Genomic DNA, 18,615 nt, shown 5'->3' with positions numbered 1-18,615 from the left:
GACATGTGAAAGGAAATTATGACAAATAAACTGAAGGTGGCTGAAAGTACCTAGAAAGGGCTAGGGCCATGAAAAGATCTCTGATCACAAAGGTATATGCTCTGAATATCTCCTTTATTATCACAAGCACAAGACTATGTGCCTTGTGCTACTGGTGACAATAGCACATCACCACTAGATAAGTATTTAGCTGCTTAACATCAGGTACAAATTCCTATAATGCACTAAAGAGTATTCTTTTTGATTGGAGAAGGGGACATTTGCAGCCAGAGCAGTTACATCTCTATAGACAGACCTAAGCATTTTAGTGAGAGGCCAGTGTCTGTAAAAGTGTGACTCTGGGCCATGTTGTTCAATTCTTCAGCTGCCTTCAGCATATTGCTACACCTCAAGCACTTCTTCTTCCATATGGAATTACCACAAAGCTGAAATAAAAATCTTTTAGTTAAGCCTTTCAGTCTGCTGTTCAAGCTGAAGATTCGAAGAGGTGAATCAGTCTACAAAGCTGAGAAGAGAGAGAAAAAAAGAAAATAAACCTAAATGAGCCTGTAGTGAAAGGGGTTCCACACACCAGCAAACCCTGTGCAAAGAATGCTGACTACATACACCCCACTCAATCAGAAGGAGCCCTGTTTAACATCAATCAAGATCTTGTCAGGAGGCTCTTGTGAGCAACTTGTTAATTAGAAATTAAGTCTGCAATAGGTCAGGCCATAGCTTCAATGTTTATAAATGTATAGTGAAGAAGAAGAAGAAGGAAGGGGAGGAAGTACTCTGGGCACCAGGGCAGAGATTCTCCTGCAGTCAGTGGTGAAGACCATGGTGAAGCAGTGTTCCCCCCCAAGCCCAGCCCATGGAGGCCCATGGTGGAGCAGAAATCCACCTGCAGCCAGCGGAGGACCCCACCGTGGAGCAAGGGAATGCCCAAAGGAGGTTGTGATCCCCTGGGAACCCATGCTGGGCTTCTGAAGCCCCTGCTGGACCTCTGAAGCTGTGGAGACAGGACTCCATGCTGGAGAAGATGTGTTGGAAGGACTTGTGGCCCTGTGGAAGGGACTGGAGTCTGTTTCTGAAGAACTGGAGCCCCTGGGAAGGACCCATGTTGAGCAGGAGAACATTGAGCGGAGGATGCAGCATCAAAAACAATGTTCTGGATTGACTCCAGCTTCCATTTCTCATCCCCCTGCACTGCTGAGAGGAGGAGGTAGAGAATCAGGATTAAAGTAAAGCCTGGGGAGAGGAGAGGGGTGTGGAAAGGCATTTTTAATTTTTGGTTTTGCTTCTTACTAAACAACTGTGATTTGATTGGTAATAAATTAAATTTATTTCCCCAAGTCAAATCTGTTTTGCCTGTGACCTTGACTGCTGGGTGATCTCTCCCTGCCCTTATCTCAGCCCATGAGCCTTTTGCTGTATTGTCTCTCCTCTGTCCAGATGAAGAGAGGAGTGAAAGAGCAGCTTTGGTGTGCAGCTGGTGTCCACAGAGGGGCAACCCACCACATTCCTTTCACAAGCTGTAAGAGAACACTAATATTCTAGGATGCTTGTTAGAAACAAGCACTTAAAATCCCATGAAGAAATGTCCAATCTGTGATACTTTGACTTGGACAATCACTGTCAAATCAATGTTTTTGAAAAATGCCTTATATACTTAAATGTATAGACCTGAGATCTGACTCAAGCAATTCTTAAGATAAATGAGATCCATGTTGAATTAACTTCAGTAACACACAAAACAGTCAGTGTAATTCCCAGTTTTATCCTCAGCTTGGTTGTGTTGAGGACTCAAATATAAAACCTGCAGAAACATTACTTTCACAGCTCTCCTGCATACTGTTCTCTGCCTCTCCATGCAAATGCACACATTTCTTACAGCTTTTTGGCACCATTCTGCCACAAAGGGAGATCAGCCCTCAGCAAAGCTAGATATGAGCCTCTGCAGCCCTTACAGACTCACACCCATAGAAATACCCTGAGGAGAATTTAGGAGACATGAGGGAAGACATGTACCACAGTCATGTTCTCATTAAACACCTTATCTACCTTTTGTGGAACATAATAAGTTACAATCCAGTGGCCAGAAAGTCTCTGAGGTGAACACAGACTAGTTTTCCTGTCACACCATGTCCTGGGTATAAACTAAGAGGAGAGGATTTAATTTAAGAGGAGCTGTCTATAAACCAAAACTCATTTTTTAGTTTTTCCGCTAAAGTATAGAAATGCTACCCGGGGAAGGGAATTTTTCACTGTTTGTAGAATACATCTGCTTTGTTGCCACTTCAAGGACTGTAATATTAATTTGCATTTGGTCTTTATACATTTTTTATAGTTACATTGTTCTTTCTCATGAAAAAAAAAATCCCAGAAAAGTGAAATCTGGATATGTAGCAGGCTTAGAAAAAATATTTTAGCAACAGGTAAAAGTAAAATTCAGTTTTAGAGGTATCAATTCCTCATCTTGTTAGTGCTGCGCTAGCACTTCATGAGTACCCTGTATGAAGAGAGAACCTGTGAAGGGTAAGCTTAACCTCAAATTCTTGCATGGCACAGAGTATACTTGAGTGGATCAAGAACAAGACTAGGAAAATACTCTAAATCCTGGGAGTGCCAGAGATGGATTTATTAGGAAAAAAAACCCCATCAGCTATCTGATTTCTGTTGGGAACTGCAACTTGATTCTGCCATTCTTAATATAAGTATTTTATCTGGTAGAAAAATACTACTGAATTTAAGTTGTCAACTGGAGAACTTGAAAAGATGAGTCTTGATCCTCTGTAAAAACAATGTCCTTTCAGTGACTACAGACAAAAATCTTTCAGCCACAGTCACTAACAGTAGAAATGAAGTGAGTCTTGGAAGTATAAAGAGATGGCATACACACATCTGATGAACATATACTTAGTGTTTGCTGAAGACACACACTTCATATACTCACTTTTTGTATAGCACTGTTTTCTGTTCAACAACATTTCTGTTTTGTTTAGAAAGGCACTACAATTTACATGCTGAATATGAGACTCTGGAGACCACTGAGCTGATTGTATGTGCCTGTTACTGAGGGCAAAAGAACAAACTACATGTTCCAAATATAATTATATAAATAAAAGTAATTCTTATACAGACAAAGGTTGATCTGCATTACTTTAAAACAAACATGAAAATTAAGTGAGCAAGAGGATGGGCAATGCGGTCAAAATTAGCTGGAAGTTTATGAAAAGATTTGTTAGTACTCCTGTGAGAACAACAAAATTTAGGTGCTAGGATATCATCTAATGCAGTGAAAAATCAAAAAAAAAAGAAGAAAAAATCTATAGTTCTTAAGATTAAGATTCTACAGCTCTTTTTTTCAGAAACTTGTGCTTTTGGGGTTCATCCTAAATGTCCAGATATAACAATCTTGGGGCAATACAATGGATTTTTGGCAATTAACTTCCTAGAATATCATAAACCGGGAATAATGTATTTCAAGTATAATTTTACCTGTCTTATGCAAATAGAAATGGAGAACTACTTGAAGGAATGAAATAATTTCATATGTTCTTCAGCCATATCTATTTTAATCATTAATTTTTTAAAGCTTTAACACTGGGACTGACAAAGGGGTTTGAAATGCATATCCTGTTTCTAGCAAGGAATAGGCTGCTAACTCCTGCTTTAGATAATGTAATTCCATTATTTAAATGCCTAACTATTTCCATTTCCTTCAAGTCAGCTAGAAGAAATACAGTGTATTCAGTTTCACCCTCTGGCTGATAGGCATTGTCACAGCACTGCAATTTAAAGTTTGCAAATATTTCAAGAAGCTGATTTAGTGCACTCACAATGTACAGTTGCTTTGAGTATTTTTTTTCACTCCTGTAGGAAGCACTGCCATAGATTTTCTGGGCAGATAGTAGATTCACCATAATAAGAAAACTTCAAAAACAGACCAGATGAATACAACAGAATCATAGAATTGTTCACAGAAGTGTAATTTCCACTTTAAATCAGTTTTAGCAGGATCCTGACTAACAAATATGCCAATTGGAGGAAAGCCAAGTTTCATCTTCTCTGTAATACACTTTTAGGCAGTTGGAGAAAAATATCAGGTCCCTCTGTAGTCTTCTCTTCTCCAGGCTGAGCAAAACCAGCTCCCTCAGAGCTCCATCTCCAGCCCACTGAAAAGTTTTTCTGCTGGAGTCTCAAAATTGTCATTCCTTCTCTGATAAGTCCCACCTTGCAAGAGACAGAGCTGAACACAGCATTCCCAGTGTGGCCTTGGAAGTGCCTTCCAGGAATGTGCCTATTCCTTGAGCTGCTGGTTATGTTCCTTGTTTGCAAGGACTCACTGCTGTCTGGTATTCAACTCGCTGTCCACCAAGGCACCCAGGCCTGGTCCCCACCTGCCCAGACTGCACCAGCTGCATTATTCTGTCTAGGATGGAATTATTCACATACACTCATTTATTAAATATATTCAGTATGGAATAGTCTTTATATAATGTTTATATTTAGATATATGTGCATGAGCTGATTGGGAACAAATGTTTTTTTTCTGGAGCCTTTTTATGACTTTAATCTCTTAACATTCTTGCTTTACTCTTTGGTTTAATACTGAACACAAAAGCAGATAAACTCTCCTGCTTTGTATACAGAAGTAGGTGAACCTTTATAGCCTTAACTGAAGAAAATATTTTCACCTGGTTTTACCCTGAATTTGAATGCTGTTTTGCTTTACAGTAGAATAAGAAAAAATATGGGCCATTTATTATATCCATGGACCTGAGCACCTTTAATTATATTTTAAATTTCATCAACCAGTCCTTGAAAATCACTTTTTTTGTTAATGGATCCACAGTTTAACATGAACAGTTCCTAACAGTTCACAGACCTTTCGAAGATCTCAGAGGGGCTTAAATGCAGTAATCAACAGTAAGTAGCAAAATGACCTGCTCTTACGCAAAGCAAAGCTGAGTCACAGCAAGTTTTTATCAGTGGCAGCTTTATGTTGAAAGTCTTTAAAGTCATCAGCTTTTCTAAATTGTGCTGGCAGATGATTTTTTTTCTTATGTCTAACATGCAATGCGTAATACTCAGAGCTCTTTTTAAAAGGATAGCTGGGAAATGAGAATATTATTCTGAGTGTTTCTTCAGTGCCTTATTTTTTACCTATGGCATGGTTATGGAAAAGTGTCCAAGAGCAGATACACCAGCTCTGAAGATAGAATTTTACAGCTTTGGCACATATTTTTCAATTTAGAAGAATTGAAAATTCAATTTACAAGAATTTGCTGTTTGGAGTCAACTGCTGAAGTATGGAGGACAATGAAGGAGAAGCCCTTAGAGACATTTCCAAGGGCATTAGGGGACTCATGCCATTGCTGAAGTATCCAAATACTTCATATATTCATCCCTCTAGAGCTGGTGGGCAGGCACAGGTTTATCAAGGGAAAGAAAGGGAGTAAGAGAAAAAGGGTTTAGCAGCTCAAGGCCTATTTTCCCATTTCTTTTGGAACTGTCAAAATGAATTAATTTCTCACTCAAGAGACAAAGTTTTAACAGGAGAATCTGAAATGTTGTTTTATTAAGTGTCTCCTTACTCAGGCAAGCACTTGAGAAAGTTTGCAGTGTTACTTTCTTTCTGTCCCTATCACATCATCCCCAGGGCTGTGAAGGCTTCACAAAATATTTGGCATTCTGGACTGGTTGGTCAGAATGATCCCTGTGCTACCAAGTGTCTGATTCTACAAATACCTTTTCAGCTCCACACAGTTATATTATGGGGTACCAATATTGTGCTAGGATGTGTTTTGCACTCTTCTTCTGTATGAAGCAGCATAATGAAGATCAACCAGTTTGGCTGCCAGCTCAAGCTTGTCTCTGATTCTTTTCTGCAGCAGATCACCAAAAAAAGGACTGAAAAGAATCTGTAGAGCAGCCAAACAGTTTATCTCTCTACCTTATCCATGATGGCTCGTGGCAAATAGCTGCAGTCTCTGATGGAAGTTCTCCACTGCACCCTTCTATATCAGCTGAACCTGGGATCTGCTGCAAGAAATTTTTATTTCTAGGGTTTGTGGCCTACACCTTGTTTTACTGTGCTGGGAAAACAGGGTAGGGAATGGGAAGGATATGATTAAGAATGGGAAGGAGGTGGTTATTTGGTCTGAGATGACCGGGGCACTGCAAGGACTTACCCAGTCATAGGATACCAGACTACACAAACTATTTTGGACTCCATGGGGTCCTCTTCAGATCTTCCAGTGAAAAAAGACATGACACCTTACAGATAATCTATTCCTCTCCTTCATCCTCCTTACCTTCCTGACATGAATCCCTAAATCTTGGTTACTCATAGTTAATACCTTGTTAATACTCATAGTAATACCATGATATCTGACTTCTTGCAAGCAGCAAATAAGTGATCAGCATCTGATTTCCTTTTTAATGATCCCTTAGATCTTCTGTTCAGTTTTTCAGACTGAACAGATTATCTTAAATCTTCTTAGACCACACTTGTTTGGCAGCTGATCACTCTCACAGCTTATTGTTAGTCTCTTTTTTATCCAGCTGCTGCTTGATGGTTGAATACAGTTCTTCAGAAAGAAACATCTTACTTAAAGCCAGAGCCACAGTCCTCATTGCTCCTCTTCTGGGTCTGAAATCTGCAAGCTAAATGAACATGGAAAACTGAGAATTCCTTACTTCAGTAACCTTATAGTTATATTTACTTGGCAGCCTCTTTTCATTGTTGCAGAAAGGTTTAAATCCACTCCTTTCTTAATGAAATTTTCCTAAGTTAAAAAAAGTATTCTAAATGTTAGGGGTCATTCAAAAGTTAAAAGTGCCCACCCATACCTATTCACCAAGCAAATCTCCACTTTAAAACATGGTTAACTAACATCCAAAATTTGAAACCAGGAAATCTTTTGATTTATTTGTACTAGACCAAAAATGGCCATGGCCACTTACTATTTTAGTAAGATGCCATGCCTCTTACTATTTTAATGGAAAATTTTCCAAATTTAGGAAATCCCTAGCCACAAAATTAGTTCTGAAACAAATTTAAAATGTTATTCTTTCAAATATCCAATATATATATTTAAAAATATTATATTATTTTAAAGATTTATCATATGAATTATGCAGATTTTCTAGTGATTTGGGAATGAATTTTCTTCATAGCATGTTGTACCCTATGAAAAACCCTAATATCCCCAAACTTCTGATAATTTTCTACTGAATCAGGACAGATATTTATAAATAGCATTTTCCCACTCCCTGCACAATAATCAGTTAACCAAATCTGTCTCAAGCCCAGGGCTCTAGATATGAGACATCAGTTGGGGTACAACAGTGCAACAGCATTACTGACTATGTGTTTGAGATACTGCAAGTTGCTTGCTCTTGTTTTCCTCCAATTTTTTACAAAAACCTGTGAAGGTTGCTCCTCTAGCTGACTGCCCTTTAAATTTATTCACCTTTTTTTTGTTTGTTTGTTTTGATTGCCTAGGTGCCTCAGAGTCTCCTTTGTTTAAATTAGGCTGGCCATTCTAATCTTTTACATTTGGTGTTTAAAATGTGAGAGTGAGCAGAAAGCCTTCATTCCCAGGGGGGACAAGGGGCATGAGAGATATTTGCTGCTGCCAGGCTGCTGGCTGTGAGCCAGCACCCACCTCCTTTTCTCAGGACAGGACCAAAAGCATCCTGCTGGCGTGAGAGGAAGCAATCCAAAGCAAGCAGCTCCACAGCACCTGCAGGAAGCACCTGATTGCCTCTATCTTGTGCCTGAGAGCAGCAGCTCCTGCTGAGCTCCTGCTGGCATTCTGAATGCAGCCCTGCTCTTCTCCCACAGAGGGTGAAGATAGGTCTAAATTCACATTGAAATGGGTGGTATGATATGCCACCCTGTTCTGCTTCAGTCTGCTCCTGGATCATGCTAACAGGAAACTGTTAAACTGGACTGATTCAGGGAGAGATTCTGTCTCCTCACTGATGCAAATTAGGTAAAAACACTTGGGAGTCACACCTAAGTGAAACAGCAATATGAAACAGGATGAGTTACCCCTATCAAATAACTTCTGAATGCCATTTGCAAAAGCTGGGACAGTCAGCCAGCCATCAGCCCAAAGAAGCATGGCAGAGATGCTTTTTCAGCTGACATTCTGAGATGCTACAAGCAGTGGAGAAAGAGCATTATCAAATTTTTGTGAGGATTCCATTTTTTGCTGATAAGTACCACAAAGACATTTTAATGCCACTCAGTTTTGCACCCACTTTGCTTGGAAATGTTTTCATGGAGTACACCAATTAAATGCTCATTTAAAGTCACCAGATTTTATTATGACACAAACTGTCTGCATTACCCAGTATTTTTGCTCAAAATAGCAACAAATCTTTCTGCTTGAGCTGTACTGTAATCAGGTGACGGGGTACAGCAATGCTAAGTAATAACAAGAAAGAATTGCATTGTGAACCACAAAGCACAAATATTACACAGCTAATTTTGAGGGCCAGGGCATGATGGGATGGCCAGAAAGAGAGAGACCACACGCAGAAGGCAGCTGACAGCGGTGTCCAATGCATTCCTTTGGGCTTTCAAAAGTAAGAAGTGTTGGGAGACCTCTAGAGGCAAATACAGGCTGGCTGAAACATTTCCTGGGCTCTCCTTGATTTGGCTGTGCTCTCCCTACTGGTTTCCATACTAACTGCCCATAGCAGCACACTGAGTAGTTGTGGGTCAGGAATCACAAATCATCTTCATGTAGGGAAAAAAATACTTAAGCTGTGAAACAAATAATCTTCTCTTACTTAAGAGAGTTAATTCTAAGTTAATTCTTAACTTTCCCAAGAGCTCCTCTTGCTCATTGCTAGCAGGCTGTTTCTATCTGTCTCAAATAGCTCCAAAGGAGAGTAGGGGAGAAAAAAGTGCATGAAGACAATTAAATAAAAAATGATTTGAATACAATGACAAAGAGATTCTAGAGACATATTTGGGGAAAAGAAAAAAAAAAAAAAAAGAAAGGTGATGGGTTTTCAATCCATGAGTGCCAAATTGGAAGAAAAGAAACTCTTGTTTTAAAAGCACACTGAAATCTACCACAGAAATACTAGAAGTAGAATCAGAAATCAGAAAAGGGCTTTTAGAGTTCTGGAGCAGGACTTATGTAAGTTCCCTTCTATCATGTCCAGTATTAGGACATCAAAGCAGATGAGAAGATAAAGAGGGAGCCATCATATTCACTCTACTCAGTGTGAAAAAGCCATAACTATCTTTCAGGAAAATACATATGTCTGGGACAATTTCTAAATCTTTTTGCCAGATAGCTTACTTTGCTTTTGTAATGGAGAGAATTGTCTTGCCTTTTGCATGGTTTAAATGTGTCTTGAGGAAATCAGTGTACCTAAACCCGGAAATGAGTATTTAGCATAACAGGTACATCAGAGGAACTTTCTTGCATGATGGGGCCAAGGCAGCATCCCAGATCATCCAGTTTCCTAGAAATTACTAGAAAAGGTGTTTTGGTTTCATCTCAAAGTTATGAAGAAAAAAATGGTGACAAGTAGGAGGAGACTTCTCTCCTCCCCAGTCTTCCTTCTCAAAGTAATATTTTGGCTGGTTCCCCATCAAGTACTCATATTCCTCACAAATTATGAAATTAGCAAAATCAAGATAATTTTTGTTGCAACTATTCTTTCAGTTCCTAGATAACTAGATAGTACAGCATGTGTGCAGTTAGAACACTCAGAGACAAGTTGGTAAGATATATTGAGTCTCAAAAGAAAAAAATCCAACCAATTTTGTCATCGGTTTCCTAGAAACAGCATAATATACACAAAAGCATAGTAGAACTCTGCTCAACACTTCTGCTTGCCTGTCTTCACTCTTCTCTACAGATATAAACGAACAACAGGAGCTGAGTTCTTGAGCAAATATTCAGTGGGGTACTCAGACCCAGTTTTAGGCAACCAAGTAAGTGCCACGTGCTTTCAGAGGTTATCTAGCAGTGATGCCAATGAAAGCATGACTGACAACTTTCACTGAGCTATTCCAGTTAGATATTTTTCATTTTGCCTCATGAGGCTGATGCTTTATATCCTTCTTATAGTCGCTGCTGAAACAAAAGATAGTCTCCCAACCTGAATGTTGTGAACTCAGAGGAAAGAGTCCTTCCCAAGAGACTGCAGACATGGTTCCACTAAACAAACCTTCACTATTTGGAACGCTTTATTTTCTGAACTAAATACATTCTACAGTAAGAAAATTCATCTTCATGAGAAGGAGATGAGGCTTTCTGTTCCTGAGTAGATGCAGATTGTTATTGGGATTAGGCTGATTAGGAAAGAAGTTTTGACTGTGTTTATGATTGTGTCAGGGGTGTTTTTGAGGTTATTGGATAGGAGGGGAAATAGGATAGGGGTAGAGAGGGTTGCTAGGGTTAGGAGTATGAACGTGTTTAGGACTAGTGAGAGGTCCATTACTTTCACTTGGATTTGCACCAAGATGAGTGGTTCCTAAGACCATTGGATTACAATTATCCTTTGAAAGTAAGGGGACTGAGGTTTTATATTCAGATACAAGAATTAGCAGTTCTCGTTGGTTTTACCTCCCCTCAGCAGGTAAGAAGAGCTGAACTTCTATTTTTAGAGTCATGGTCTAATGTTTTGGCTTAAACTATAATGGCTTTTCTCTGGGCTCAAAGATCTCTAGCAGCTTAATAATAGCTGCAAAAAAGAAACAGAAAAATAAATAAAATCTGTAGCTCCATCTTTCAAATATTTTTGCATTCTCAACCAAATCCTGAAAAAAGCAATCAAAACATATAGCAAGAAACCATCAATGAAAACACATAGCAAAAAGAGCAGATACCTTCATCTTACAGGAAAAGAGTTTATTAAATCTTGAACAGCTGAAAGAATATCTCAAACATTTTATACTGGAAAGTAAAATGACCTTGTAGAAACAAGTTCAGCCCACTGGACATTATGTCCCTGTTGTTATTAAATTATATATAGGACGTTGTGATGTGTGACTGAAGTTACTCTGGCAAGAAGGGAATTATATCTTGTCTGACTTTTCTTGGAAGGGGTTGGAAACACCTTTAAATGTCCTAGATCTTTAACAAGAATTGTGCCATCCACAACTCATACCATACACCATCTCATGCACTTGCAGTAAATAGAATCAGTGTTAGAAAGAATGAAACCCACAAAGTTGTGATTATGGTTTAATAAATATGGAAATAATATTAGTGTTAAGCACTTTATTTATGTTTTTAAAGTTACTGAGCCTCAGTTTCCAACTCATCTTCATAGACATGAGAGCCATGCTTGTAGACACATGTGAGCCAGGTTGCACATCCCAACAAAATTCATCAATCACTAGGAAAACTCACCTTGCAAACTGAGTTCAGTGACATTACATTGAGAAAAATGATGCCAGCCTCACAAAAGATCAGGATTTGCATAAGATTAACCTGCAAACTGGTTCCACCACACCTCTAATAACATCCCTAGAATTGCAATGAGGTTGCAGTCTCAACCTCATCCTTAAAAAAAATCTAAACATATAGCAAGAAACCATCAATGAAAACACATAGCAAAAAGAGCAGATACCTTCATCTTACAGGAGAAGGGTTTATTAAATCTTGAACAGCTGAAAGAATATCTCTTTTCACCTCATTATAAAGAGTGTATGGAAATTTTAATTATTGAATTCACACCACGTGCTCAAACAGGGACCAGAAATTTTAAGCACATCTCTCTCAAATTTTTGTCTGTGATTTGCAGCCTTCTTTGAGTATCCAGCTAACATTTAACTTGTGCTTACAGTTCAGGGGGGAACATTGCACTGGACAACAAATGGATCAATACTACTAAAGAATAAAGATGCAATTGTGTACATGTGTATGCCTGAGTAGTGTAGAGAGAGGTGACAGTAGTAAAACTGTAAGTGACAAAAATCAGGCTATGAAGAATTTGAAATAGGAAGAATCTTGTTAAGCCCCTGTGAGATGAAGTACAACTCAGAACATAATAGTATGGAAATATGGTATATCTGCCATATGTTTATTTTTAGGACCTGGCAGCAAAAGGTAGCAGTTTGAGAAAGGTATTAGCATAAAAAAATGCTAAAACCACATCATACAGAAAGTTACAAAATTACAATTTATTGTCTGAGACATTTGTTATTTATGTGCAAATTTCAGGTTTTTCACTGTCATCTGAAAGAAACTCCTAAATCTTTTTCCAAATCTGTTCTAAGACAAGGTCCAAAACACAAACAGAAAAGATGTTGGCCAAGACTGAAACACATTGACAGTCTTCTGACTTAAAACTTCTAAATTCTTGCTTTTTGATATTCAGCAATAACTAAAATTACTTGTTTGGACTTATGAAGGTGACAACTACTGCATCTCCTCTCTTCCTGGGATTTATTTTTGTCTTTGAAATAGCAGAGTGTTTAAAAACAAAACACAGAGGAGTATTTTAGACATGACTGCCTCCAAAGGCTTCACGATGATAAAGAAGAGCTAAGGTGAGGGTTGTACCACAAAGTCATAAAATATATCAAGAATAGAAATAGAGAAAAAAAAGTAGAAGACAAAATAAGCTTCCCCTGGGAGACCTTGTTACATTTAAATGTCTGGACCATCTAGAGCCAGACACCTCTCATCCCTGTCCCTGTAACTGTTTCAATTGACTGAAGAAGCACCAGTCAAACAGTGCTCTTTCAGAAATACAGAACAGGTCTAGGAGCTCTTCATGTGATTTCACTTCTGTGCCAGGGGGAAAGGAGGTGAGCTAAGGGAGACCTCAGATGCACGGCCATCTGTGCCTCTGCTGTACAAAGTGAATCATTAGGTTCAGACAAAGGTAAGCAACATTTTTACGCTCAGACATTTCCCTCAAGACTTGTGTTCTGTGATTTGCAGCTCTCTCTGAGCATCTCATCCTCAATAACTACATTTAGTTTCTATTAGAATTTTGGCTGGTGAGATTTAAATGGGCAGCTGTTACAGGAAAAACAGCTTCAAAGTTATTCAATTACTAACCATTCTGGAATAAATATGTCAGTTGTGTGCATGTGTGAAGGAAAGAGAGAGGAGAATAACACTGGAAGTGAGAAGGTGAATTTGTTTTGTGAATCAACATGATAAGCATAAATTTTGTCTCTGCAGTGTTTCCCTGCTAGCTCCCTATTCCAGGTTAGTGTTTGGCCCCAACTGCACACAATCACTTACTTGTTTTGTCATCAGAGCCTAAATTTAAGTCCTTAGAGATGCAAACATTCTCATCCTACTTTCTTTAATACGTGTTGTATATTTAGAAATCTTTTTATAATTATGCTCCCCATTCCTTACAGTAAGTTTAACTATAGAAGAGGTAGCTGATGTTCTCATGCTAATCAAACCCTCTAGACTCACATGGGTTATAATTATAATGCTGGATGAAATGCTGAAAATAAATCCCTACTCTGCAGATCCTTTACAGGCTGCAGAGTAAAGAAGAAAAGACTATGGGGGAAATCAGATGTATCTGGACAAAACTATCTGAAGTTTTGCCTCTTCAGCTGCTCTGTCTCTAAATATCGCACAATGGTGGTTACAAATTTCAAATTAATTCTGCCAATTTCATCTTTACTTAAAAAGCTGAGAAAAATCGATTAGATTTCTTCTCTAATGTATCTTTGTGATACTGCTAACCAGCCATAAAGGCAGTTGAAACATTTCCCAGCTTCTCTGTGCTACATGCCATTATGGCCAAGCGTGTGTAAGGCCCCTCACTGCTCAAGCACATGCGAGGATCTGTGATCCCAAGGCTCTGGCAGGCATTCTGTTGGTGGGAGCCAGCAGTGTCTCCCTCTAAAGACTGCAGTTACGTCCTCCACCCTGCACACATCTCTGCACTCAAGGAACTCTCTGTCAGTCACTTGTCGTGGTGCTGTGGGAGAACTTTCACACCCAGTCCATGGAAATTTCTACACACCAACTTGTTTGGAGGGCCAAAACCTAATTTTACACATGTCAAACTGAGTGACAAAAAAATGATGATAATGAGAATGGTTAAGCCTACATTTACTGTCAAGAGCTGGGGTTTAATCAGTTATGTGTCTATTACAGTTACATTTTTCAGACAAAAGGAGTTTTTAATACACCATGTTAATCAGAAGTATGAATTTCTGTCTAGCAGAGTCAACATTTGAAACAAAATTCACCTTTTTTCACAAAACCAGTATTACCTTTTAGCACTGCTTTAGTTTCATTTAAAATATATACTGAGGGGGTAAGCAAAGCCTTAATGATACATAGACCCCAGGTCACTCTTGCAAAGATAGAAAATTTAATCTGTATGAAAATACATAGCTGAGTCTTGAGTTTTAATAGATTCTTACAATACCTGTCACTTCAAATAACATGAAATTTCTTGTTTTAAACTATGTTTTTGAATTAAGGTAAAACTTACATTGATGGGACTTCATAAGTATGTATGATTTATTAAATATGCCTATTGGTGGTTTGTAGATATCTCATAAGGCTCTTGAAATAGTTTCCAGGGAAATTTTGTGTAATCTAGACTATTTTATTATTTATGTACTGTACAAGCACCAGAGAGGACATTTCTTGTAGCTGCCAGTGTATTTAATTCTCCTGAAGAGCTTTTCTTTTTGATGCTTGGCTGAGGTTCTCTCTAGAATCATGTACAGCTTCACACTGGCTTAATGAAGCCTGGGGTGTTGGATTCCAAGTGAAGATGGAAAATACTTGCTCATTCTGAAGGAATCAGATGCCCACTCTTTGGAAACATTCCCCAGATTTTCATTATCTTGTTTGCTTTCCTTTTCCCTCCTCTACACAGTGCAAGCAAAGCCCACTGTGTTTCTGCTACCAATATGGATAATTACTGAGTGCTGCACTAATGAAAACATGTATTGCTAAATTAAAATAGCCTCTTCTAGAGAAAATTGAACGTGGCATAAATATTAACAACTGGAATGTCTCTATTCATTGTTGTTTATTCTTTGAAAGCTTGGATACAAGTAATTTTTTGTATTTTTCATTTTCTATTTATTTGCTTTTTGTGTCTCTGAATTACTGACTGGATGTACTGTTCTTTAAAAAAATCAAAAAAACCCACTAAAATCCAACAATTTATTTTTCAGAGACATATGTCGGGAGTTTTTCTTCACTTCAAAATATTTTGGAGATCCTCTTAGAATGTCCTGGAATGTGAACTAAAGAATCAATATTTGGGGAGATTAAATAACATAACATAAATTAAAAATAGAAATTTAAGTAAAGAGAAAAATGTAAGTACCCATGCCTTTTTTGTATGTTAAGAAAGTTACTGAGATTATTGTGCATTAAGCAACTGATTTAAATAAATCTATTGTGACATTAAAACAATTTGTACATCATTCTAATGAGATACCTGATGTTGGATAAACATACAAGTCCTGATTTTTCAGGTTTCTACAAAACAAGGCTAACAAAAAGTTAAATGCAATCATTAATTTTGGAAAGAGCTGTCTTAAAAAGACAGTTCTTGAATGATTTGATAGCTTCTGGGATTAGAAATAAAACACTTTTCTATTCCTTTTATAATCCTAGTCTAAACTGTTTATGTGTATTCCGGCCACTTGAGCATTTCTGTACTTCTCCTGATGTTGCCTTTCATGTTTGGAATGGACTTCTGCAACTGGCAGTAGCTTCTTAAATATGTTTATCTGTCACTCTGCAAACCCCTAATTCTGGAGTGATCTCTTTTTCTGAAAATTAGAAGAAAAATTATCTCATTAGGGATGCTTGGTCTGAACAGCAGCTATAGTCACCCCATGAATTTCCCCCTCACAGAGCTGATGTGTTTTCCAGCAGCCAGGCTTTGGAAGCCTGCATTGCTGCTGAGAGTGCTGATAATGTTCTCAGAGTTTGCAGTCAGGTCTCTTCCAGGAGTGAAGATTACCAAATTGTATGTAAATAATTAAATATTCCTATGGAAGACTTATAGGGACTGATGTAACTTATGCTAAAGCTAATGGTGAATTCCCATTCTCTTGACACTGAACAGGATTAGGGTCAATGTATTATCCTTTTTGTTTAAATACTATGTTTTACAAATTCCAGTATTTTATCCAAGCTGTGAATATAGCCCTCACTCAAATGCATTATTTGCAATCCTTTTATCAAAAGATACAGCATGCCTCCACAGTCTTCTGTAGAAAGCTCAATGCTTACACTTCCCATGCTTCAAACAAACCAAATCTAAATAATCTCTTTTTTGACAACACTGTACTCTGGGTAATTCCTATGAGGTACACCATGCCAAGCAAAAAAGATATATAAATTATGACAGGAAATAGCTTGGCTCCAGAACAGTTTGCAATGCAGACATCTGCAAAAGATTTTGGAAATATCTCTCCACAGTTCACAGGTCCAGCTGGGAATTTTTCTTTCAAATTCTTCACCTGACCAAGAAAATTAGAGCACTGCCTTTCACAAGTGGCATCCTTATTCTAGTACCATTAGGGACAAACAAAATATATTTACAGAATAAAAGATGGTGAAAATGAGACAAACAATGCAACTGCAAAACTTCACATACTGTGTGGAAAAATGTTTTCCCTCATAACAGAATAAAATCACTGAAATTTTGAAAGGTTTGGACTTCCTTCACTTTTCACTCTACAAAACACTCTACAAAACAGAACTATAACATCACAACATAAAACATAAGCTCAGCCTTTTCTCTGCAGAATTCAGTGTTGTAATGACTCCTGAGCACAAGCGGAAATAAAACCATTGAGGTACAGTTAATAATTTCCAGGAGTTATTTATGGGTCGGATCAGTATTTCACACACATTCTAAGAAGTAAGGACTTATGCTTGCAGTCCCATGGGCCACAGGGCAATTGCTCATAGCAGAAAAAATGAGAAAGTGCTGTTTCTGTGTCAAGGTAATGGTTAACAAAATGGGAGTTTATAAAAAAATACACCCAAACCTTAGAAAAGCTACTACCAGATTATGGAATGACAGATTTATACTTAAGCAGATGAATACTATTCACTAAGAAAACAGAGCAACATGCAATCCATTTTGAAATAAATATAAAACCCATCAGTGAAAAAGTGATGTGTTCCAATCATAGAATGAACAATATTAGCTGGATAACATACAAAAAATCCAAAATAGGTGGACCTTGGGACAAACTAGCTCTCTCTTTTACCTCTTTCAATTTACTGCTGCAGTGTCAGGAAGGGGAGCCCCCCACTTTCCCTAGGCTTCAGCATAAGGTTTTGCTCCTCAGCAGTTCCCCTTCCACAAACATGTGAAGCATTTAGAACTGTGACTCACCCAAGCCCACCTCGGGGCAGCTATGGCGTGAGAGGGACAGCGAGTCCACGGAGGTGCTGCTCCATGGTGCCAGAGCTGGTGCAGCTCATGAGAACCTCCCCTGATGCCACTGCTCCTACCAGAGAATGCTGTAAAAAGTGAAGAAACTGTGGCACTATGAGAGCTCATAAAAGCAGCTTCCACTGTTTCTCTTGGCTGTCTCCACAAGAGTAAAGGATAAAACCAACAGTGAAAATTTAAATACTAAAGGGATAACAACTTACATCAGTATTCTTTGAGTGTCTCAACTCTTATTATGGTTGCACCCCCCCAATATCAAGGAGGACAAATTTTCTTCGATGGTATTATCTGGAGGAATTTTTTTATCAACTGCTGGAAAAGTGGCAAAAAGTTCCTTTTTCTTGGACTTTGGTGCATGCTAAGCCCAGCACCTCCTTCTGACTTCTGAGCACTAAGCTCCTATTTTCCTGTCCCTCACACCCTTCTCAGAATGGCTTGAGCTGCAAAAAGGCAGCCAGCTGCTTTTGCATGCAGATTTCTGTAAGAAACGCAAGCTCAAAAAAAATTTTGGCTGTAATCTGTTAGAGAAAGTGGCAGGTTGAAGAAAAACACCTGAGAACCGCTTCAGTAGGAGATAACTTTCCATTCAGAAGTAAGCCAAGCAACTTAAAACCCACAGTTCACTTTATTTGATGGCAGCAACATCCTTCACACAGAAAAACGAAAGAAAAAAGCTGTCCTCAGCCGGGTGGTGGTACCTCCTGAGCAAGTTTGTTTGCCTCCTGACTCCACCTGCTGGGAAGACACCCCACTACTACCTGCTATCGGCTCTGACACGTTGTCAGGAGAGCTGAGGTGAATCACCGTGCGCTCGCTCCGGCTCCCCCCTCACTGTGGCTCTCTGGATATTTAAATATTGGGCAGCTTGCAACAGGCATAGCAGGAGAGTCCTCCCCTGCGCTACTTCGTGCACCGCCACTCGACGCTCTTCCGCGAGGTGCGGGACGTTGGTTCGATTGCCCCTGGATGCTCGTGTAGCTGGGGTCTGCTTTGCTGAGGGGACCAGAGGTGCCCAGAGGTGCTTAGAAACAGGTCTTTCTCGGCCTCTTCTTAGAGTTAGTTACTTAAAAACGTTTACATGACTTCTGGAGCAGAAACGGCAATTTAGATGATTCTGCCGTCGGATGAATGCTGCGGCCACCTCTAGTTCATCCTCCCCAGCTTGGTGGACGGTAGGTAGATGGTTCATGCAAGCTGGAAGAGCATCAGAGGAGACGGGGCAGA

At 38.8% G+C, this 18,615-nt stretch overlaps 2 protein-coding genes across 2 annotated transcripts in view; one reads left to right on the top strand and one right to left on the bottom strand.

Moving 5' to 3' along the window:
* LOC102071332 (putative acyl-CoA dehydrogenase 6) overlaps positions 1–17,856 on the bottom strand; it is a 204,552-nt gene extending 186,696 nt beyond the window's left edge. The window contains exon 1 of the mRNA XM_026795270.2: positions 17,332–17,856. Within this exon, the coding sequence (XP_026651071.1) occupies positions 17,332–17,499 (168 nt within the window). The 5' untranslated portion in view covers positions 17,500–17,856. The remainder of the gene's footprint in view (positions 1–17,331) is intronic.
* Positions 17,857–18,275: 419 nt separating this feature from the next.
* Positions 18,276–18,615, top strand: part of CALCR (calcitonin receptor) — a 156,013-nt gene continuing 155,673 nt past the window's right edge. Inside the window, exon 1 of the mRNA XM_026795262.2 lies at positions 18,276–18,563. Within this exon, the coding sequence (XP_026651063.2) occupies positions 18,520–18,563 (44 nt within the window). The 5' untranslated portion in view covers positions 18,276–18,519. The remainder of the gene's footprint in view (positions 18,564–18,615) is intronic.

The sequence above is a fragment of the Zonotrichia albicollis genome, chromosome 1, assembly GCF_047830755.1.
Source record: "Zonotrichia albicollis isolate bZonAlb1 chromosome 1, bZonAlb1.hap1, whole genome shotgun sequence".
Taxonomy (NCBI): domain Eukaryota; kingdom Metazoa; phylum Chordata; class Aves; order Passeriformes; family Passerellidae; genus Zonotrichia; species Zonotrichia albicollis.
Note: the sequence above shows the minus strand (reverse complement) of the source record. Positions and strands in the feature narration are given on the sequence as shown.